The sequence below is a fragment of the Schistocerca gregaria genome, chromosome 1, assembly GCF_023897955.1.
Source record: "Schistocerca gregaria isolate iqSchGreg1 chromosome 1, iqSchGreg1.2, whole genome shotgun sequence".
Classification (NCBI taxonomy): Eukaryota; Metazoa; Arthropoda; class Insecta; order Orthoptera; family Acrididae; genus Schistocerca; species Schistocerca gregaria.
Window position 1 is genome coordinate 676,616,826 of NC_064920.1, and position 25,393 is coordinate 676,642,218.

Consider the following 25,393-nt stretch of genomic DNA (forward strand, 5'->3'; position numbering starts at 1 on the left):
TGGGCCACGCTATCTGATGCCAGTGCACTAGATTCATTTATTATAAATTACAAACAGTATTTCCTCTCAAGTACTTGCTGAAGGGTTTATTAAGTTTTTTGCTGTGTCAGTGAGTGACTGGAGGTAATTTTCAGCGAGGGAAATCAATGATAATATTTTATCTTCAGAAGGAAACGGCTATTTCCGAGGATGAAACTTATGAGCAGTAAACAGAAAAATATGACTAGACTTCCTGTATGTAGTTAAATAACTGATAGCAAAGAACGTTCGCCACAAAGTGAAAGGAATTAATCCTCAGCAATAGATCCCGTGGAGCGACGAACAGGTGCGAAAATGTCCACGTTAATTAGAGAAGACAGGGAAGCTGCGATCGCAGACAGAGTTATTCGGTCCCTTTCTGGACGGCTAAAGAGAATTACTTAATTTCTGGGAAAGAGGCTGCGGACATTTTCGTTGCTGCAAAAAGGGTTTCGGAAACAACAGATGTTGCCCACGAACGCGCTGTAGTCTGTCAAAGCCTCATTAACAAAATTAGCTGCTCGCAAGAGAGAATCGGTGCGGCTCTCTTGCAACGTTTCTCCCGCTTATGATTTAAGCAGAGCAAATACGGCTGTAAGAGAATATAGCAGCAACATTCGAGCACCATTAAACTATACCACTGCAGCTCCAGTCAGCGGGAGTGACATCTCTCGAAATGGCGGTTCTGGAAACCTTCGCCAGACAGCGACTTGGGGCAACGAGAGAACGTAAGGTTTCTACGAGATGTAACATATGTTCAAATTCACTGATACCGTCGTAATAATAACTCCTTCACGATTAAGAAGATGTTACATTAATCTAGAATATTTGTGTGTTTATTCCTTCATATGAAAACTACACGTTTTCTATAGCTAGTACAAGTACCAAATGAACGGGGATCTCGAGAAAATCGAAAATCAGCTGCTGTCTACGAAAGAAATCTGCGTATCATCCAGAGCTTGTCACTTGTTTCTCATGTAGTCTCTCAAAAATAGTGCGAAATGACCATATTTTATTTGTAATTGAGCTCAAAAACCACAATAGTTCTGATAGTCTCTCACAATAGAGACCAGGGAAAGGAATGTAGTTTTCTTACTTTCTGTTACATTGCTCCGTTGTAAGATAGTTACAGGTAAAACATTTCTCAATAGAAGGTATACTAATATGTTTCGAGTAGCGATCCGGCTAAAATTAAAACAAAAAGACTTTAGTAGTTACAATTCTAGGTTTATAAAAAAAATCTGGGCATATCCGATATTTTTGTTACTACACGTTGACGGAAATCGGAAGAGCTACACCGTATGAACACCTTCAGCGGACGCTACCAAACATATCCTTCAGTATTTTCATGCCTGTAGGATGTGTTGGTAACAGTTTCAACATTATGCTAGCGTATTTTCAGTGTAGAGAAAAGCTGTTCATATAGATCAGGGATGCACAGACCGCGGCAAGCGGGTTGCATGCGGCCCGCCATTGAACTTAAAGGTGCTCCGCGTCTAACCATTCTTTCTTGTAATTTTATTTTTTTACCCGCAGTACGGAATAATAACTTACATCAAGTCACGTTATTTTCGTATTTTAAGCAGGCAATGTTTCTGTAGAAAGGAAGTGTTGAATGATATCTGTTAAATAAAATAAATATTTATGAAACAAACAATGTAAACTAATTATTTTCTCTCTTTTTGCGGCCGTTTGGTAGTTACAGTGAGGCTTTTGCGGCCCGCGGACCATCAAGTCTGTACACCCCTGTTACACAGCATGATTCAGCGGCCCCTAACGATGTCATTTTATACAGCCTGCAGTGTTGCAACTGGCTTTAAAAACCACGAGCGAGGATTTCCGTATTTTCTTGCTCGCTTCGCGCAAACAATCCTACAGAAAAAAATGAACAGGACCTTTTTATCAGAAATTCCTGTAGTTAAATTTTGCACTGGAATACGTTTTCGCTGGAGGCCACGGTTTTCAAGTTATTCAAGAACAACATACAAAAATGACCGTCAAACGAACGTCCACACCCACATTCATTCCTCACCAGTCAGAATTTTCAGTGTGTTGTTCGTGGCACCCTTCCCTAAAAATGTATCAAAATATCCGAGTACACCAACTATTGCCGATATTTGACCTTTTTCGGTCTCTTATTGACTGGGCTGTTAAGCTGCCAGTATAATCGGCTATTTCATTAACATTATTAATTTAACCCTGTCCGTGAGGGTAGTGAAAGAAAATCGACTTTTGCAAAAGTTACGCTAAAACTAATTACGCTGAGATTTGATCCGACCTTAACTCTTAGAAGCACAGTAGTTCCCTTTTGTTTTTGAAGGCCAGATATTACGTAGCGGGGTGCATAAAACGACATCGACAGGGCCAGCTGAATCACACAATAGATGAAGAACGGTATGATTAGATGATGGCTGTTAGGTGCGTCTAACAATACTGGAACTTTCCAGGTCTCTATCGCAACACAGTTTTCCCATGGGATGCGCTTATGCAGCTTCGCCATCTTTCGGACTTGAATCGTTGGCGTCAAGATCTGGAAGTATCTCACCGGCAGATGGAACAGATGTTGGTTGTTGTGCCGTGACTACAGTACTAGCGCAGACGAGACGCACTCGGAACAACAGCGTGCCAAGAAGGATTACAGAAGACCGTAGAATTGTTCAGCTGGCTCTGACGAACAAGTGGATGATAACAGTGGAAATCCGTACAGAGGATCTGATTACTGAAAGCTGCGTTGACATTTAGAGTCACCATACATCGTTTGCTCCTGACACCATACCAGAGGCGTGTTATATAGTTAAAGTCAGAATCAGCTGGGACACTGAGTAACATTTGTAGTGTTTTGTGATGAATCTTGCTTTTGATTGTGACCGTAAGATTGATAGCAACTTGTCTGTAAACGACCTTGTGAAAGGTCAAAGAAAGCACCTATTCTCTAGACCCATGCGTCTCTGTCTTCTAGAATCATGACGTAGGGAGCTATTTAATATGACAACAAGACTGATTATTAAAGGGTGGCTCAATTCCGGGATGATGTTACAGACATTTAGGGATGATGGAGAAAGGTAAATGTATCACTCTGTGGAAAGAAATCCTGATCAGGAAACGACGAGTCCAAAATTATATGCGAAAATCCTTATGATAACTCTGACATCATCAACAATATCCCAATGTATTTTTCCTGAAGCATAATACCACGATCTTCTACCAGATCCGACAGCTAGCGGTGATATACCCACATACATGTACGGCGAGCGATTAGTTGCAGTGTTCGGAAATCATAGGTCGGAGCATTAATGACAATGGAAGTTTTGGTCAGATCTGGAGGCGCACTAAGGTATATTTCAGGTTCAGCATGGACCAAAATAAGAAAAAAATGTCTAGTAAACTTGGGCTCTAAAATGCACATATTAAGAGCTCCAAACACGTGTTCATCTTCGCTACTGTGAAACACAACTCTTCTTCTGAATAAATGCCCATAGTATGAAACATGGATTGGATTCTTCCTCAAGAGCGAAAACCAAGAACGTAGTGATGTTGGACACCGGTGGCAGGAGTGAATTCGACGTTCTAACTCAGCCCAAAGGTGTACCATTGAAGCCGACCGGTGTGGCCGAGCGGTTCTAGGCGCTTCAGTCTGGAACTGCGCGACCGTTACGGTCGCAGGTTTGAATCCTGCCTCGGACATGGATGTGTGTGATGTCCTTAGGTTAGTTAGGTTTAGGTAGTTCTAAGTTCTAGGGGACTGATGACCTCAGCAGTTAAGTCCCATAGTGCTTAGAGCCATTTGAACCATTTGCAATAGAATAAATGAGTTTCAAAGCACTGAAGTTGAACAAGTGCTCATTGCTCTTAAGTTATGGATTTTAGAGCCCATGATTACAAGACATTTTTCTCTCTCTTTGGTCCATACTGTCACCTCTGGAAGTTGCCTGCCCTACAATATTAGCTACAACGATACCGGTACATGTATTCCACTGTCAGAGGTAAGAGGTATCGGAAAGATTTCCTCTTATAATTGTGGACTCGATCGTTTCCGGAGCAGGGTACCTCAAATTTATACACACAACCTTCTCCTACATTCCTAAAAGTTTGTAACATCACCGTGGAATCACGCTGTGCACTGGAATCCCACTGGGGTGGACGGCTGTACACATCTAGGTTTTTCGCGGTTTGCCTAACTTGCTTAGGTCAAATAACAGGAGGGTTCCTTTGAGACGGACACAGGCGGCTCCCCCCCCCCCCCCCCTCCCCCCTTTTCCTGCAACCAAGTTTCTGTCTTGTCTCTAATGACCTCGTCGTCGACGAGTGTTAAATGCTAATCTTTCTCTTTTTTATTTCAGCCATTAGGATACCTTAGCACGCCTCCAGGTCGGACAAAAAGTTCCATTGCCACTGATGTTTCGACCTATGATTTCCGAACACTGAAACTAATCGCACGGTGTACATGTATGTGGGAATATCACCGCTATTTGTCGGATCTGGTAGAGGATCGTGGCTTATGATACCACATGAAAAGCATATGAATTGAATTGTGATCTCTGCCGTAAAACGCAAAAGATTTTAAGAGAACACGGCCAGTTGAGACAACATGAAATAATTGCCTAACAGGATAGTTTCTGGAACATTCTATCTCTAACTAAAACATACCTGCAAGAGAATGAATAATATCTTGCTCTCTCTGTAACTCGAAACGTCTTGAGTGGATTTAATATCATCACGAAAGCCACTCAAAATAGGGCACACCCGTGGAGATGAGACCTCTTCCCAAACGGTCGCGCCTTCGAGTCTCAGCGATAGCAATTTCTGGTGTCATTTCCACATAAAAATGTCGCCAAAATTTTGATACAAAATAAATCATAAGTCAATTGCGTCAGTTTAAAAAGGCAGCAAATGTAATAAAAACAATTGTGCTACGTTAGAAATATTGCTAGCTCCTCGAATCACAGTTCAGTTTCATGTCACACCAGATGGGCCACTCATACTTGCTGAGCCCAAGCCCAAGCCCCCGTTTCTCTTCTTTCTTCATCATTTTCTCCTCTCTTTGAAGATTTTAATGTGTTCGCCAACTTGCTACGTCACCATCTGGTTGCCGACATTAGCTCTATGGAAGAAAGTCAGATCAGAAAATGAGATAACAAAACTAGAAGATGAGTTTTGCTATTTGAGTGGTAAAATAGCTTACGATGACCAAAGTACAGAGGATATAAAATGTAGACTGACAGTAGCAAGAAAAGCTCTTCTGAAGACAATAAATATAAATTTAAGTGTTTGGAAATCAATTCTGATGGCGTTTGACTGGAGTGTAGCCTTGTACGGACGTGAAACGCGAACGTTAAACAATTCAGACGAGAGAACGGAAACTTTTGAAACGTGGTGCTACAAAAGAAAGCTCAAGATTAGATAGGTAGATCGCGTAACTGGCTGGGAGGTACTGAACAGAATGGTGGAGGAAAGAAATTGGGGCACACCTTTGCTAAAAGTAGAAATCGGTTTATAGGGCACATTTTAAGACATGTTAGGGAATTTAGGAAACAGTGTGGATAAGGTGGGTTAATGAAATACAGTTGCAGGACTTCCGGTCTGATCAGTACAAGATTATCAACATAAAATTAAATAGGAGCAATGCAAGAGTAAGTCTGATATTGAATAAGAAAACAGGAATGCGAGTAAGGTACTATAAGCCTCACAATGAACGCATTATCGCAGCCAAGATAGATACAAAGGCAACAGCCATTACAGAAGTACAAGTTTATGAGCAGACTACCTTCATAGATGATGAAGGGACTGAAATAATGAGTGATGAGATAAAAGAAATTACTCAGTGAGTAGGAAATTAAGGAGACGGGATCTGGATAAATTGAAATAACAAGGGACTGCTGAGGGTCTGAAAGAGAACAATAGGCAATAATTGACTGAAACAATGGAAATAACTACAATAGAAGAAGAATGGGTAACACTGTGAGATGAAATAGTGAAGGCAGCAGAGGATCAAATAGGCAAAAAGATAAGTTCCCGTAGAAATCCTCGGATAACAAACGACGTGTTGAATTCAAATGACGAAAGGATAAAATACGAAAATGCAGCAAATGAAGCAGGCAAAAGGAAGTACAAACGTCTAACAAGTGAAATAGATAGAAAGTGCAAAGTGATGAAGCAGAGATATCTAAAGGGAAATAATAAAACTGTAGAACTATGTATGATCATGGGATAGATAGATGCCGCCTTTAGGAAAATTAAGAGTAGTTTTGGAGAAAAGAGAAGCGCCTGTATGAATACCAACAGCTCAGATGGCAAAACAGTACTAAGCAAAACAGGGATGAAATGTTGAAGGAATATACTGAGACTATACACAAGGGAAGCTAATTTTAAGACAATACTGTAGGAAGGGAAGAGGAAGAAGATGAAGATGAGAAGGGACATATTATGCTGAGAGAAGAAATCGACAGATTACTGAAAGACTGAAGTCGAAACAGTTTCCTGGGGTAGGCAATATTCCCTCCGATTATTGAGATCTTGGGGAGAGCCAGTCTCTATATGCAGGATATTTACCTTTAGACTTCCTTTTCCACAGAAGGCATGTGCTGACAGAAGGATCAACATCCGGCTTAATGAACATAAGATCAGTTGTCTGAGAGACGTGGATAAATCAGCAGTAGCTGATCATGCACTAGGACTAGGAAACCACCAAATTTGACTGTCTGATACTGCAGTTTTATCAAGATCCAATTATTCCTAATCCATGATGTACAGAGGTACCATAGAAATTCAAAAACCACAAATAGCGCTTTAACAGAAAAGAAGGACTGAAATGAGTCGAGTTGTAATCCTTAGTGATAAAGCAAACAGCACCTACTCAGCTGCAGGAAAGGCTCCATAATATACGCCTGCACGTCTATGGTCATCTTTTTCAGCAATCGAATTACGTTACGACCCAGTCGTCGTCTTTGTAGCCTCTGATGATTTATCCAGCATTAGGAGGCGAAACGTTAGGCAAAGAAACATGCGGCCTAGTGCCCATATAACTAAAATCACTAGTGATTCCAAGTTATTGTCGATGAGTTTTACGTGGGGCTTTATCAGTCCAATGAATGCGAATACACCAAATTTTCATCCAACCCCAAAGTACTATGTGTAAGTTCGTGAACTGGAGCATTGTCAAGCCAACAGGGAACATTTTATTCCTAACAGTTGCTGCAATTTGGCAGGCATACTATCAACAACTTCCTTCTCTGAATACCAAAATATTTTGTGGTGTGCCACTTACATAGGGAGACGTGTCCATAGCAACACAATTAGAGAAATCAGAGCTTCTACGGACAGATTTAAGTGTCGCTTTTGTCCCATGCTATTCGAGAGTGGAACCGAGAGAGATATTTTGAAAATGGCTTCTTACACCCTCTGTGAAACACGAGAACGTGGATCACCGTGTAATCAGAGTAATCGTGTAGATACCACGTTAAACAGTGACTGACAGTTACACGAGAGTTGACTGAAAAGTAATGCCTCTACCTTCGTATCTCTTCAACAGTTGGCAGCATTGGTACATGGCAGATACTGGCTTGTTCCGTAGCATCTTCTCTACAGCTCCAGTTGGCGGGAAGCCTTAGCATTGAACGGTTGTGTTGTTACAGTGTAAAGCATGGAACCCTGCGCAGACGATCGGTCAATGCGATAAGCAACGTGCAGTCATTGAATTCTTGACAGCAGAAGGTTTTACCCCAAAGGAGATTCATCAGAGAATGAAAGCAGTTTATGATGATTGTGTTGATGAGAGTTCTGTGCGTCTTCATTCTCGTAAAGCGAGAGGAGTTCCTGGCAAATTTCAAGTCTGTGCACTTTTCAGTTCATGAGTCAGCATCCATGGTACCCATCGTACACAGATCTTCCGATAGCCGAGCAAAGCAATAATGTGACACACACGTTCTCGTGAAACGCCGATTGTGCTTACAATTTCTCTGTGAGTGATACGACGATCGGCCTGAATCAACCTGTCAACATTTTGCTTGTGAAACTCGGTGGTTGCTGTAACAGGACGTCCAACTCTTTGTTTGTGACGCAGGTCAGATGTTCCATCCTCAACATCTTTAAACTTACTAGCCCAAAGACGCACAATACTCACATCAACACAATCACCATAAACTGCTTTCATTCTCTGATGAATCTTCTGTGGGGTGACAGCTTCTCCTGTCAAGAATTAAACGACTGCACATTGCTGAAATCGCACTGACCGACCGTCTGTGCAGGGTTCCATACTTTACACTGTAACACCACAACCGCTTAACGATAAGGCTTCCCGTCAACTGGAGCTGTAGAGAAGAGGCTGTGGAACAAGCCAGTACCTGCCACATACCAATGATGCCAACTGTTGAAGAGTTACGAAGGTGGAGGCATTACTTTTCAGTCAACACCGCGTGCAATGGACTAAATGGGAGCGCCAGGGCGTTATAAACCACGAAGAAACGACGTCAAACACTGACATGTTCGAAGAATTTGTCCTTACATCGAGTCGACACTAGCGCAAAATTAGAAAAATACATTACACAAATCAGTGCTGCATGAAGTCGAATACTAATCTGCCGTTAGAAATATTAGCTCTATCTTTCTGTCGCTTGTTGAGGCTATGTCATAACCACGAATCACTTAGAGCAACCACAAAGGCCCTGTCTGTTGCTGTTAAGATCTGCATCTACGTGCGTTCTAAGTATATATCATTATAATTTCTGGTTTTCCTTGAATCACGCGCCATGACAATAATTACTGTTTGGTAGTCTATAGTAATATAAACTTCATCTTATATTCAGGATTCCTATAGAAGTAGCACATTCGAGTAGGAGTTTGTACCTAGGTGCCTCACTGAAATAGTGTGTTTGCAACTTCCGACACATCTCACATCTAGCACCGTCTGAGAGTCAAGTGTAGATACTTGTTATTCGTGCTCAAGGCTGTGTGTCAGGATATGTTTCACTGACGGACTAAGACCTGCTGCTTGCTGCCCCCCTTCATACCCTATCAAAAAACAATGATCGATGGGCTTGAAATTTCGTAAGCATTTCTCCCAGAGGGTATAGGTGTATGTGATCTGTTGTCAGGCAATTTATTTTTTCAATAAATCTATAATATTATCTTGTAAATAAAGAAACAGTATGACAATCCCTGCTACATGTATCAATACAGACTTGATTTTCCCTGATATGAATCTGGTACGCTCAGATAACATTCTGGTATATGAGGAATAGCACTTTTGTTTAAAGCACTGTTTTTCAGCTTCATAGTATGCTACCAAATGTATGGAAGTCTACAGAGAGCACTGGGAGTGAAGTGTTAATATTTGTGTAGTCATATTGTTTTGTCCAAACCCTGCAGTCTGAATCATGACTTTAATAGTCGTACGCTACACTAAGTGATCAGAAGAACCGGACACCCATTAGTAGACATTAATACGGTGTGTGTCCACCCTCAACCTTAATAACGGCTTCAACTCTGGGGAAGAAACTTTCAGCGAGATGTGTGAATGTTTGTGGACGAATGCCAGTCCATTCTCCCTCAACAGTGAAAACCAAGAACGTAGTGATGTTGGACACCGGTGGCAGGAGTGAATTCGACGTTCTAACTCAGCCCAAAGGTGTTCCATTGGGGCCGGCCGGTGTGGACGAGCGGTTCTAGGCGCTTCAGTCTGGAACCGCGCGACTGTTACGGTCGCAGGTTCAAATCCTGCCTCGGGCATGGATGTGTGTGATGTCCTTAGGTTAATTAGGTTTAAGTAGTTCTAAGTTCTAGGGGACTGATGACCTCAGATGTTAAGTTCCATAGTGCTCAGAGCCATTTGAACCATTTGTTCCATTGGGTACAGATTGAGACTCTGAGCAGACAAGTCTTTTTCAGGCATGTTATTGCCCACAAATCTCGCCACACACAAGTCGCTTTATGACAGGGTGCTGATGCAAACAGTCATCGTCTCCGGAATGTTTCTCTACCGTACGCAGTACACTACACCGTAAACTGTGTCCACATCCTTCTCCATTTAAGCGCAGAAAGGGGGCCACAACCTAACCACGAAAAACTCCCCCGTACCACAACACCACCCCTTCCATACTTCACATGATGCCATGTAATCTTGTCCAGGCATTCGCCAAACACAAACTATTCCATCCGATTGCCACAAGGTGCAGCGTGATTTATCACTTCAAATCACTCGGTTTTAGTCGTCCACCATCCAGTGGCGTCGCGTCTCTCTTTAGACGACCTCGGGCGCCACTTAGCAATGACTACAGAAGTGTGTGGCTTACGAGGAGCTACTCGACCATTGTATCCCACTCTTTTTAGCTCCCTACACACACAGTCACTGAGCTAGCTGAACTGCTGACAGCACTCTGGAACTCAAGAGTGATTCCTCCAGCTGATTTAGTAGCGGTTGTTCCTTCGAGTTTGTACGTCACAATCATGTCAACAACGGTCGACTTGGGCAGCTTCAGGAGGGTTGTAATGTCTCTGATGTATTTGTTACTCACAAAATGTATTCGCATCGTGAGCTGTATAATGTAATGATGACAATGAGAAGCTGTGCTCGACTGTGACTTGAACTCGGATTGCTAGCGTTCGCCGTACCATTAGGCAATCCGAGCATGCCTCACGGCTAGACCCAAACTTCCCTATGCCATCAACCATACACTACACTGTAAAATGTGTCCATATCCTTCCCCATTTAAGCACAGAAAGGGGGACACAACCTAACCACGAAAAACTCCCCCGTACCATAACACCACCTCTTCCATACTTCACATGATGGCATGTAACCTTGTCCAGGCATTCGCCCAATAGAACTATTCCATTACATTGGTACATCCATTAAGCGTATTTCTGTACACGGTAGACATCGTAATGGAAAGTCGTTTGTCAGGTGTCGGCGAATAAATGCGATATTGCAATGCATGCACATGTGAGCAACATTGCATTGTACTTGTGACCAACACAGGCACTACAGTATCGGTTTTATTACTCAGGTGACATACAGTGACTACTACACGTTCGAGGTCATTGAACTCTCCTGATCGACCCATTCTGTTGTTAGTGCTTCTCCACTCTCTCCTCACATCTTTTTATCCTGGAGGATCCGCCTCTCGTGACATAAAGTGGTCAATTTTGCATTACGAAGGGGTGTCTGGATACTTTTGATCAGATAGAGTACATTTTTTAAAAATATGAGTAAAGTATAAAGCCTTTTATTTTTCAGCCTGGGACAACGTCTTACGTCGCAATGTGAAGGTTCTGCGATTCGGTGGGGTATGGCGGCCAGCTTCCAAAAGCGGCTGGCGGCACTGCGCGTTCCCGCTGTACTTCGCCTCAGTGTGCGGCAGCCTGCTCAACATCATAACGCTGGACATCGTCAGGAGCTGGCTGCTGTGGGGGGACATGACCGAGGTCACCTTCGCCCTCGTGTCCGCCATGACCAACGTCAACGGCGTCTTCAAGATGGTCCACTGCTTCAGACACTGCGAGACGTACAGCCGGCTGGTGAGCGAGCTGAACGGCCTCGTAGAGCTCCAGCGGCCGTACTGCGAGGGGAACGGCGACCTCATGGCGGCGTTTCACAAGGCGTGCCGGAGGGCTGCGCGGCTCACGATCGGCTGCCTGACGTACATGAACGTCCTGGGGCAGATGTGGTGCGTGGTGCCGCTGGTGTCGCACGTGCCGCCGGGCAGCAGGGAGAGCCCGCTGCCCCTGGTCAGCCTGCCCGGCCTGCACAGGGAGAACCGCGGCTGGTACCTGTTCGCCTACCTGGTGGAGTGCCACGCCGTCTTCTATTGGAACTTCGCCAGCCTCGGCATGGACATGTTTTTCGCCTCGATCATGATCCAGGTAACGGGCCAGCTCAACATCCTCAACATTCGGCTGACACAGCTGAGACAGGAAGGGTCGACAGAAGACCAGGCTCAACTACCCAGGTCCACTGGATTCAACCTCAGCAGAAACGACCAACATCAGCAGCGGAGCGCCAATGATTTTACCAGAATGTACAGCGAATTGTGCGAGTGTGTGAAACATCATCAAGTAATACTAAAGTAAGTTCATTGAGTTAGTTACAAGTTATGTGTAAGTTTCCCTTAGCACGAAGCTTATCTCTTAAGTAATATGTATGAAGGAATAGGCCCACGCTAGAGTAGCCCCAATAAGCCCTCAGATTCGAAGGTTGTTCCATCAAGTAGCTTTCGCTGTCCTGACTGCTTTTGTTGCTGCTCGTGTAACAACTAATATATGAGATTAAACATGTTGCTACGAAAAGAGCCCCCAAATACTTTTTAGGGATGCTGTGCTGTGACTTTCTTTGGATCATTAATTTTCAACAAAACAAAATATATTACGTTCTTATTATTCTGGATCTGGCTTTCTATTAAAGGAACATTTTTTTCGTTACTGTAACTCGCCATAAAGTTCAACATATCGTCCTTACTTTACAGTTATTGAAAAGGTTACTGAAAATTATTTCGTTATCAATACTGATGTTACAGTACGCAATGTTTGTATTTCTGTTAACAATAAAACACCAGCAAGTACCACGACTAACACAAGAACACGAGACTATTATATGAGAAAAAGATGTTTTTACTATAATATTTGCCAGACCAGAACAACGCACAGCAAGATTTCTTTTATGTTATGAAGGTAAACTATCTTTTTGCACTGTTAATAATATATCATCCACAGCCCGCGTCCACCTTTGAAACACATCACAAAATCAGCTGCTCTGCCCTGCAATTCCGAAAGCTGAAAGACATAATTTTAATTCACTATTACCTGTCCGCTTCTTTGCGGTATGATTGGTTTCATTTAATGCAGCTTGAATGCGACGCGGCCGCGGCTCGTTCGTTCGTATCGCAGCTCTGCACAACGGATAATATTTAAATAGCTGAAAATGTCTTAAAAGGATGGGATAAAATACCAGGCAAGCTTATTACAAATCATAATGCAAATTTTCACTAAGTAACTCTATTCAAAACATTTAGACAGATTAAGTTATTACACACCTTTACAAATCAGTACCTAATGGCGTACTTCTCTCAATCTTGACAAAAGAACGCTACACAAGCATACAATATAACGTCACAGGCTCTTCCTACTCACGTAACTCCAAGAAGACGACAGAGAAATTAATGCTCGGCCACTACTATTTATACTCATTGTGACATATACTCATCTTTTTTAGATATTTAGTAAGTATCGTCCCGCTGACACAGATATTATCTTTAAAAAAATGGTACATAATTATATACAAGTATAAAACCTGGCGCATAATGGTTTCTCTTTATTACATAAAGTTCACACAACCGTTGTCCACGCAATTACAAACATCCAGTTCAATTATTCTTTTCTCCTTTTTTACCACATATAATATGTGTTTTGTTAGGAGACATTACATAGCCAATGAATTCCACTTACAGAATAACCATGGAAGTATTAGGAAACAAACACATTATTTGGAGAACGTTGACTGAAATTTTATTTACTCTTTCCGTAGCTCTTTGTGTGAGGCAGAGCCTCACTGTAATTTTTTGTCGTTCACAAAAAAAAAACCAGTGTAACTAGTTTAAGTTGGCACGGTGCACTCTGCTAGCGTTACACATCGATAATCATCGAAACATCGAGACAACAGATCTTTGATATACACTATCTGAAAAAGAGAACAAAGCACCCAGAAGACAATGTAACGTTGTGCACACGCACACCGTCGGTCAGTATGCAAATGATGAGAATTACAGTTCACAGTGACAGGTAAAACGGCCACCAGAGTGTTTTAGTGTTAGTCGTGTTTAGTGTTGGTACAAAACTCGGTAAAGTACATAAGGAGCGAGGACAGCGCCAGATGTTCAGTGATCACTGTGAAGGACACTGAAATCAAGCGTACTCGTGTGAGACAGCGTTTTTGGCTCCTGCCAGAGTATGAAACACGTCTCATTGTGGGACTACATTTAGCTGGCTGGTCGAATCGTGCAATACAAAGATTCGTGGGGTATTGATATGTGACAGTGGCCCGATGTTGGAATTCATGAGAATGTGAAGGCAAGCATACTCGCCATGAGTGTTTCAGTTGACCACGTCTAACCACGACTACGGGAGATCGCCGTGTTGGGCACCAAACACATCGTAACCCCTTCACATCAGCGCCTGCCATCCGAGAACATGTAATGGACTCCCTCAACATTCTGCATCACCTCGCTCCATCGGTCGGAGATTAGTAGCCGCTGGACTAGGGATTACCGTGCCATGCGTAGACTATGCCGTTGCCAGTACAACACAAACGGCAGCATTTGGAGTGGTGCCATGACTGGAAAGCATGGGCTGCTGATTAATGACGTCCCATTGGATTCAGTGATGAATTGCGATTCTGCACCGCCCCAGACAACTGTCGTCGATGAATACGGCGGCGACCTAGGAAGAGGTCGTATTCTTCTGGGGGGGAACATAACGATGTTATTCCTGGCACCATGGTGTAGGGAGCTAGGTGTCGGTTGTCACTTAAGGGCATAGCTGGCAGTAATTAATGGAACTCTGACAGAACATCGGTATGTGTCCTCATGCGTTACCTTTCATGTGACAATATCGCGGTGTCATTTTTAAGAGGACAATGCTCGATCTGACACACCAGGTATTTATGAGGTTTGTCCGGAAAATACGTATAAAAGTTGAATAATAATTACAATTATTCAGGTATTACAATATGGTCTCCTTCAAAGTACTCGCCCTGAGACGCGATACATTTCTGCCAACGCCGTTTCCACTGTTGATAACATTGCCGAAAGTCTTCAGGTGTGATGTTGTTCAGTTGCCGTGTCGTTTCCGCCTTGATGGCTTCCACATCTCCCAAGTGCCGCCCCCGAAGCACCATTTTGTATTTCGGGAACATGAAGAAGTCACAAGGGGCTAAATAGGGTGAATAAGGTTGGTGGTCTGTCACGGTGATTGAGCTTCGGGCCAAAAACTTGTGCACAACGAGCGACGTGTGAGCTGGCGCATTGTCGTGATGAAGGATCCACCTGCTCCCTTTTGCCAACTCCGGTCGAACTCGGACCACACGAATTCCGAGACGTGTCAGAACTTCAACGTAAAAGTTTTCGTTCACTCTCTGGTCGGGAGGGACAAATTCCTTATGAACAATGCCCCTAGAATCAAAGAAAACAATCAACATTGTATACACATTGGATCTTGATGTTCGCGACTTTTTTGTTCTCGGTTCTCCTGCTAGTTTCCATTCCTTGCTTTGAGATTTGAGCTCCACATCGAACTCGTAAAACCAGGACTCGTCTCCAGTGATGACCCGGTTGAGAAAGTCCACTCGTTCCTCTGCTTCCAACCAATTCTCACAGCACCCAACCCTCTTAGCTTTCTGTTCTGGGGTCAAGAACTTCGGTACGATTTTCGCACACAATTTCTTCATTTCAAGTTTTTGTGTCAGGATTTCGTGAACGAATCGCTTTGGGGATTGATAGCTCGTCAGCAATCATTCTGACTATCAATCTACGGTCTTTAAGAACACAAGTCCGAATTCGTTCAGCACTTGCATCGGAACTCGATGTCGACGGGCGTCCTGGGCGAGGGTCATCGTTCACTTCCTCTCGGCCATCCCGGAACCTTTTTAACCACTTGTTCATGGTTGTTTCCTTCAGACAATTGTCTCCGTAAACCTGTTTCACACTCCAAAAATCTCACGGCCATTCTTGCCTAGCTTTGCAAGAAACTTGATGTTGACGCGCTGTTTCTCAATCAGAGAGAGCTCCATGCCGACGGCAGGTGAGAAAGGGTAACTGTCAACAAGCTGCCGCACACTCCCACCTTCACGCAGAGTGCTCGACTCGAACTGAGCGTTGATGGGATTGATTACAGCAGTAGTCCCACTTGGCGGTGACTGCAACTGGTAACAAAGACATTATTCAACTTTTATAAGTATTTTCCGGACAAACCTCGTATATGATCTGTCTGGTGGCGTTGAGATATTGCCATGCTCAACGACATCCCCAGATCTGCTCCCGATAGAACACGCATGTGACCAGCTCAGGAGTCAACTCAATCCCAGTGCCAGCACCCAGGATACCAATGACCGGTTACAACAGTTGAGGACCAGCTTGCCTTAGGAAAAGATATAACGGCTTTAATACACTCTTTCCAACCGGATCGGTGCATCCATCCTGGCTGGAGGGGATGCAACGTCATACTTTTAAGTGGGCTCATACTGCCAAGTTATTTATAAATTTGACTCAGATTTGCAATTACTGGCATAACATCACAGCCCATTTCAACCAGTGAAGTTCATTCCCTTTCGTTCTCCCTTATTATGTGCTAAACGTTTTTAGTCAGGCAGTGGATTTCAAAGGGACCCGGGCTGACAATTCCCAGCCGCTTTGTAACCGTTGCCACAAGTCTGTTGCGATTGATAGAGATGTGGCTCTATCATCAGTTTTATATTACTCATTGGACTTTTTACAGCTCTTTGTAATAAAATCATATTTCCAATGTGCTTTGTTTGTGTCATAACGACACAAATTACATAAGCAGTGGCGGATTTAAAACTTTTGCGCCCCTAGGCACAACATATTATATGCGCCTACCAAAACAACATGTTTTAAGTAATAACTATTGCCAGATAATTTCACAATTGCCGTTTTAGGTGGGAGCGCTGCGAGCTGTTTCCGTATTCTGCTATTCGTTGTTCTGAAGGACGCATCAGCGGTCTAGTCGCGTTCAATCAAAACGTAATATGGTTCCTGAACCGTACTTGGTGTACGGCAGCGGATAAAACAAACTTAAAACCACATTGTGTTAACACATTATTCTGTTGAAAGACAACAGAAACGAACACAGGGAAAATAACTCTTCTTTTATGGCGAAAAAATTCAGCAGAGCGTATAGAAGACAATGGATTTTTGTTATTCATTCACTTTTAATATATTCTTTTACACAAAACCTTTGACAAAGAAAATAAAAAAGTTGTGTTAAAAATTGAAGCGAACGTCTCATACGTTAGAAATTTATACGTATTTTTACAGAGATGGGTTCAAAATTAAAATTAAAATGTTGTTTTACGATCTACTAACTTGAATATGTAGAAGATAAAAAACACGTTCTGTATTAATACGTGAGTCTATAGGAAAGCGTATAAAATGAAATAGAGATTTCGAAGCACGAACTAATGACTAAATACAAAGGAACAAAAAAGAAATGGATTTGCTATTACATAATTTTACAGACTAGTGCGGAAAAATCTAATTTGTTTTATAATCTAATAGTTAACGTGTAAAGCATTATGGTCTGTGTAGTTAGATGCTGCATAATAAGTGTACACAATACCTTTAATCAATGTAAGGGCCGGCCGCGGTGGTCTCGCGGTTCTAGGCGCGCAATCCGAAACCATGCGACTGCTACGGTCGCAGGTTCGAATCCTGCCTCGGGCATGGATGTGTGTGATGTCCTTAGGTTAGTTAGGTTTAAGTAGTTCTAAGTTCTAGGGGACTAATGACCACAGCAGTTGAGTTCCATAGTGCTTAGAGCCAATCCATGTAAGGGCTGAACAGTTTTGTACTGCAGCTACTGCTGTCACCATAGTTCTTTCTAACGGTATTAGGAAAGCTTTTACGTTTTTATCGACAGAACTGAACTACGTTATTTACTAACACTTTTTCGTCTGAGTGTACTCTCCGATGACGTATTTTTCCGCTATAATTATACATTTCAGCAGACGCCTAGAATACGCATCAGTTGCAATATACTACAGTATCAGCTATGACTTGGACTGTACAGCGATGAGCTTCGCGCATTGTTTAGTATTCTCGGGCGCCTTCTGTCATAGTCTGCAAAGTTTGTGTCTGTCTTTGACAGCAGAAAACTCGTTGATCATATCTTCTTGGTTCAGACGGTTATCAGTTAGGAGGTTGGCTTCGATGTGAAGAATGGACAAGGTGTTCAATCTCTCCTCAGACAACGTATAATGTAGGTACGATTTCAGTCTTTTAAGAGCCGAAAACGAGCGTTCTGCTGAACAATTTGTAAGTGCCATACATAGAAAAATCCTAAGAGCAATGTCAACATCCGGAAACATGGACTGTAACCTCACTTTTCGTAAAAATTTACTCATTTCGACTAGTATATCACTAATCTCAGAAGATTTCAAAAGTTCCACGAAATGTACACATTCACTAGGGAAGGAAAGGCTCTAAATTTGTCTCATATGACGCTTGAAGTTTTGCTGCACGTTCAACAATATCGTCAGGCGAACCGTTCTTAAGGATACTGAAAACTGCCGGCCGCGGTGGTCTCGCGGTTCTAGGCGCTCAGTCCGGAACCGCGTGACTGCTACGGTTGCAGGTTCGAATCCTGCCTCCGGTATGGATATGTGTGATGTCCTTAGATTAGTTAGGTTTACGTAGTTCTAAGTTCTAGGGGGCTCATGACCGCAGATGTTAAGTCCCATAGTGCTCAGAGCCATTTGAACGATTTTACTGAAAACTATGAAGGAGTCCAATAGTGTTCTATAGCTTTCGTTCCTTCTCACTACTTCGGCGTACAAGTTGTCGAGTGCTGGGAGAAATGTTTCGACTCTAAATTTTTCCCTTCCAGTCAGAAGAAACTTCTTCAGAGTCCGCTTCTTCGTCATCATGAAGTTTGCGTTTTCGTGATCTTTTGTAAGTGCATTCATAGACTATATAAGTCACAATCTGCATGGATTTATTTTCATAATAGTCGAACAAGCTGCGAATAGATGCAGTAAATCCTACAAGTGATTCATATAATTCATGCACTATTTTAGTATCAATATTTACACTTTGCATTTTCAGATTTACACTAATAAATCTCTGGACTATGTCCCTCCAAACTGTCATCATGAACACTGTTTCTTGTCTGCTTAGTTGATTCAATAAAGCTGATCATTTCGCACAAGTGGTTTTTCAAACGTATTATTGGCAAGAAAAAAAAAGAATAGTTCAGATGGCTCTGAGGACTATGGGACTTAACATCTGAGGTCATCAGTTCCCTAGAACATAGAACTACTTAAACCTAACAAACTAAGGACATCATACACATCCATGTCCGAGGCAGGATTCGAACCTGTGAGCGTAGCGGTCGCGCGGTTCCAGATTGAAGCGCCTAGAACCGCTCGGCCACATGGCCGGCTATTATTGGCAGTATGTGTGAGGACAATGATAAACGCCCTTCCAGTTTTCATATAGACTTATTACACGCGCTTCCTCTCTTGCTGACCAATGTGTTTTTGATAAACTTTTTGCCGTTTTGCTTCCTGGTTTCATGAAAGAAAGAAGTTTATCCAGTTCTGTGTAGAAGCAGAGAAAAAATTATAAAGTTTTTGCACTACACTGAAAATGATCATGCTTCGTGACAACAGCTTGCAGCACTAGTGCCGACTTCAAAGAATGTGTTACGCAAGGCACATAATGCTCTTTCGGATTTCGTTCTTTAATGCGTGGCTGCAAACCAGAGTAAGTTCCTGACATACTGCCTGTGTTGTAATGTGAGTGCCCTCTACAGTCAGAAATACCAATGGAATTTGTAGACGGGTCTTTAAGTACGGCCCCAGATAAGTTTTCGCACTTGTGTCCCGGATTTGGTAAAAACAGTAGGAAACGTTCAAAAGGTTCACCATTCTCATTCACATATCTTAATATGAAAGATAATTGATCAATATGTGAAATGTCGGCAGTAGAATCTACGATTATAGATAAATATTTGGCTTATGATAATTATTTTTATTCGTTCAGCAAGAAGCTCTGTTATTTCATCACGTATTTCCATATCGTTCAATGTGGTCTGCGAGAAAAGTATCAAACTCGGCTATAAGTTCAAGAGACATCTTAAATGTAATGAATGGAATCTTTCAACGCGTCCACGTAGGGGAGGTCCACAACTTGTTTGCTTCTTCACTACTTCAAACACCTTTTTCAACACAGTGTGCCAATACTTTTCTCTGTCTCAACATATGACTCGAAATATTTATTGTTCTGACTTTTTTCTTGTTAAGAGTGATAACCCTGAGTTTTTGTGTTCAAGTGAATTCTCATGATGAGATAAAATATTAGAAATATTTTTCCAATCTGCAATACCATTAGTAGCAATCGGGCCTTACCTCCGAACAATTTACATGCTGCACAAAAATCAGCACTGGAGCTACAGGAGTATAATAGAAAATCACGTAAAGTTGATTCACCATTTAAAAGTTTGCGGTAAATTACGTTTTTGTTCAAATACTTGGTTTTATTGCCTATTGATCTTCTTTAACAACCGTTACAATTTTGATTAATGCCACATTGTAAGAGAAGGTCGATTGTTGATTCATTGACACACCATTCCGCAGGATCATTATTAACGAGGTTATTTCTTTTCTTAATGACTGACTCGACACTTAGTTTTTCGTGAAACTCGCAATCAGGAACAATTTGCTTTTCTCCATTTTTGACTTTTGTTTTATCTGTATTTACTTCTTTTGTAACAGCTGCAGTGTCAGAAATATCAACCGTACTACTTGAACCCGAACTCGACCTGTAACATTTTTTGCGAAAAAATTATCTACTCTGCCAAGCGTTGTTAGAGCGTAGGCTTCTCGTTCTTGCCTTTCCTTGGATAACTTCCGAAATTCCGCCTCACTTAATTCTGCACGCTTGATTTTTTCACTGGTATTCATGTTAAGGCACTTACTAAATTGTCAACCAACAGTCAAAACAAAAGAAAAAAATTTTTAAAAGAAAAGAAAGAAAGACTGTATCCAGTTCCAATCGTACTACACCGCACATGAGCACAAAGCTTTTTTCTTTAAACATGGCACACAAGCACAAAGATTTTTCCTTTAAACGCGGAGCGATGAACTGACCAACTCAGATTACTCGACGTAAATGTGCTATGAAAGAACGATAAAGCAGAATAATTTAATTTCATTGTGACCTGTTTCTGTGTTGTCAGTCAACAGTAGAAGCACACCTGCCGGCTGGAATTCCTCTCGTAAAGAAAACGGGACAGTCTTTTTTTGGCTTCTGTTTCACGCGCCGAGGGAATATTAGCTGGGACGCAGATATGTTCTGAATATTATTGACAGTGTCTTTGCAATTTAAAAAGCAAATAATGTTTGCAGTTTCTTGCAGTGAAGTGTGCTGAATCGACTCTTATCCCACTTATTCTTATACAAGGGAGTTGGTCTTTGTTGTTCGCCATCGTGTTGTTTTAACCAGTTACTACTTAATCTGTCCATACATAATTTTTCAAATACATACCCGTAGGTTCACATTTCTAGTGAGTTTGCAGTTATACCTGTTCTAAATAGTTATTAACTAATCAGTTCACTAGGCATTGTTATACAAACGTTTACATTGATTGTGAGTTCAAAATTGTGTTTAAGAAAATTATCAGCAACTATTTAAGGATAGCTATCACATAAGGCTTTTTGTATTGTTATTTACTATTACTTGGTCATTATATTAATGACTTTTTGCCAATTCTTTCTCTACTGCTGCAACCAATGAAAACAATCTGGTAAAGTTTAGCATTTCCCGGAAAGATACTTGTTAATTCCCCCATTTAGATTACAGGCAGTGGGAGAAAACCGAGGACGACAAATAAAACCAGCCCAGAGTATTCAGACTGGTTCCCATCTGAGCATTCGCACAAGAATTACCAGTTCAATTACAAACTGGGACAATAAAGTTGTTTACGATGTTTTCAAATTAGCACTATGGAGTTGTTAAAATGCCAGCACAAATATGTCTATTAAATGAAGTCGCTGCAACTACTTTCATTACAATAGTCATTGAAAAAGATAATGGGTAAACTGTACGTTTCTAACAAAAGATGTTGGGGAAATGGTTTTTTGCTATCTTGCAGCGCAATACAGAAAGAATTTCATCTTTGGGTATCTGCGTCGGCAATGTTGACCCTAGGTACAGGAAAAGAACTGTAACAGATTTATTTAGGGTTACATACAACACAAAAGCAAAAATATATAAGATGTTTATTGTAATTTTTGCACTGTGAAATGTTCCTTTCCTTGCATCTTCCGTCTACAGTACGAGAAAGTACAACCAAACGCGACGTATGTATTAACCATTTTGTCAGAGCTCTGAAGGTAACGTAGTTATATCAGTTTATCGCCATTTCTTACGAGTGTTTTATCAGTAAATAAATAGCTGTTTACATGTAGTTTGCTCTCGCCGCCACACTGCTGTATTAAAGTGCTGGCTTCAATTACGTCAGTGATACTGTGTAGGGTATTGCCAGGCTAGTAATGTATGTCTGTGGCTGTCCTACACGTTATTAATCTCTGAAAAAATAGTACAGTTAAATTTTCACACCTGTAGGGATGCTACCGCTACTGAAATAAGTAGTTTGGTTATAAATAACAGCATATATTTACCAGAAATATATTACAAGATACATACGTACCCAACCATGTCTTTCTCATATGAAGATTCAAACCAAAGTAAAATAAATCTGAAAATCCATTTCTATTGTTTCATTGTTACATTATCCTTCATTATCGATACTGCTTTTCCTGTAAATCACAGTGACATAATTAATATTTCTACATACTCTTTTGTACTCAGAATAACAGTTCTTTTAAACATTTCATGTCAACCATAGATAAATGTTTCTCGCTCCCAGGGGAATAGCACGGTGTTCCACCCATATTATCTGTAACTCACAAGAAAACTTTCATTGTATACCTTTCCTGTAATATCTTGGAGATTCTGTCTAACCACAAAGCATCACAGGACCACAACGACTCCTTCAGTCCTTTCTGTTTATGAAGAAGTTCTTTAGTCCAGTCATAGATTACAGAATTCAGTAAATGATTACTGTTTTCAAATATCGCCCACAGTTATAATTCATGTGAAACTGGTCATCAATTACTGTAAACTGCAAACTAAGGCAGAAAGAAAGTCTTTCACAATTAGTGGAACGTTGGAATTCTCGACTGAGATGATACCAGACTTTTATCTTTCTGTTTCTGATTTTCAGGTACTTGGAGTTCTTGGAGAGAGTCATGAGCCCTGTGGTGTTGACACAGTTCCTGTGCAGCGTGGTAGCAGTATGTGTCACGCTGTACCAGATAACATTTGTGAGTACAAAGTTACGTGTGAGATACTGAGCTGTCTTAGCAAAACAGCGGTCATCTCAGCAGCGACAGTAACATATCAAAGAAACTAAGACGTAATGTTAACAACCATAACTGTGAAATAAACTTTTTTGTAATAATATATGATATTTCTGAATACAGACTGTTGCGGTTCGTAATTTTAAGAGAATGACACGCTTTGGAAAATAACATAGGAAAGTAGGATTCAATGTCATGTTGACACCTAGTTAATGAATTTTACCGCAGCGTTATTACAGTTACATTACAATTTAAGCTCCATACCAGGGGTGGCCAAGATTTCGGCTAGCGGGCTGTAGCCTGAGCACGAGTGGGCTAATGGTCAACTTCGCAGCACGTTTCCCCCATCGCTACGCCACGCTGAGCAAAGAGGAGGAGGAAACTGCGAACGTGCCGCATTCAAATGGCAGTGCTGTCTTACTGCACACGCCTTGGTTTTATATTACACATTCCTCAACAACATAGATCACAGGCAAAACAAAATTTCAATACTATTTAATTATTTTGGCACGCTACAGACATAATTTTTGTCGGCATACGGACAGACGCAGACAATTTCCCAGATTTTCGCACTCAAGTTGCCACGTAATCGTCACTTATTTAGTTTCCTAATTGAAACGGAGACCTTCCACGCAAATACACTCCTGGAAATTGAAATAAGAACACCGTGAATTCATTGTCCCAGGAAGGGGAAACTTTATTGACACATTCCTGGGGTCAGATACATCACATGATCACACTGACAGAACCACAGGCACATAGACACAGGCAACAGAGCATGCACAATGTCGGCACTAGTACAGTGTATATCCACCTTTCGCAGCAGTGCAGGCTGCTATTCTCCCATGGAGACGATCGTAGAGATGCTGGATGTAGTCCTGTGGAACGGCTTGCCATGCCATTTCCACCTGGCGCCTCAGTTGGACCAGCGTTCGTGCTGGACGTGCAGACCGCGTGAGACGACGCTTCATCCAGTCCCAAACATGCTCAATGGGGGACAGATCCGGAGATCTTGCTGGCCAGGGTAGTTGACTTACACCTTCTAGAGCACGGTGGGGGGGCACGGGATACATGCGGACGTGCATTGTCCTGTTGGAACAGCAAGTTCCCTTGCCGGTCTAGGAATGGTAGAACGATGGGTTCGATGACGGTTTGGATGTACCGCGCACTATTCAGTGTCCCCTCGACGATCACCAGAGGTGTACGGCCAGTGTAGGAGATCGCTCCCCACACCATGATGCCGGGTGTTGGCCCTGTGTGCCTCGGTCGTATGCAGTCCTGATTGTGGCGCTCACCTGCACGGCGCCAAACACGCATACGACCATCATTGGCACCAAGGCAGAAGCGACTCTCGTCGCTGAAGACGACTCGTCTCCATTCGTCCCTCCATTCACGCCTGTCGCGACACCACTGGAGGCGGGCTGCACGATGTTGGGGCGTGAGCGGAAGACGGCCTAACGGTGTGCGGGACCGTAGCCCAGCTTCATGGAGACGGTTGCGAATGGTCCTCGCTGATACCCCAGGAGCAACAGTGTCCCTAATTTGCTGGGAAGTGGCGGTGCGGTCCCCTACGGCACTGCGTAGGATCCTACGGTCTTGGCGTGCATCCGTGCGTCGCTGCGGTCCGGTCCCAGGTCGACGGGCACGTGCACCTTCCACCGACTACTGGCGACAACATCGATGTATTGTTGAGACCTCACGCCCCACGTGTTGAGCAATTCGGCGGTACGTCCACCCGGCCTTCCGCATGCCCACTATACGCCCTCGCTCAAAGTCCGTCAACTGCACATACGGTTCACGTCCACGCTGTCGCGGCATGCTACCAGTGTTAAAGACTGCGATGGAGCTCCGTATGCCACGGCAAACTGGCTGACACTGACGGCGGCGATGCACAAATGCTGCGCAGCTAGCGCCATTCGACGGCCAACACCGCGGTTCCTGGTGTGTCCGCTGTGCCGTGCGTGTGATCATTGCTTGTACAGCCCTCTCGCAGTGTCCGGAGCAAGTATGGTGGGTCTGACACACCGGTGTCAATGTGTTCTTTTTTCCATTTCCAGGAGTGTATGTCCATCGAAATACTGTAGCACTTTTGCAACAACATAGAGACGTGGAAAGTCTGCCAGAGGAAAACGATGTAAACGTCCTGGACAATTTTAACGTGAAACGATTTATCATTAAAACAGGAATTTCTTTTCAGGTCATTCAGTTATATATGCACATACACAAGGGCTCTTT

At 42.5% G+C, this 25,393-nt stretch overlaps 1 protein-coding gene across 1 annotated transcript in view; it reads left to right on the plus strand.

Moving 5' to 3' along the window:
• Positions 1 to 694: 694 nt before the first annotated feature.
• LOC126301597 (odorant receptor Or2-like) overlaps positions 695 to 25,393 on the plus strand; it is a 73,087-nt gene continuing 48,388 nt past the window's right edge. Inside the window, exons 1-3 of the mRNA XM_049991711.1 lie at positions 695 to 746; positions 11,249 to 12,077; positions 23,023 to 23,122. Coding sequence (XP_049847668.1) covers positions 695 to 746; positions 11,249 to 12,077; positions 23,023 to 23,122 — 981 coding nt within the window. The remainder of the gene's footprint in view (positions 747 to 11,248; positions 12,078 to 23,022; positions 23,123 to 25,393) is intronic.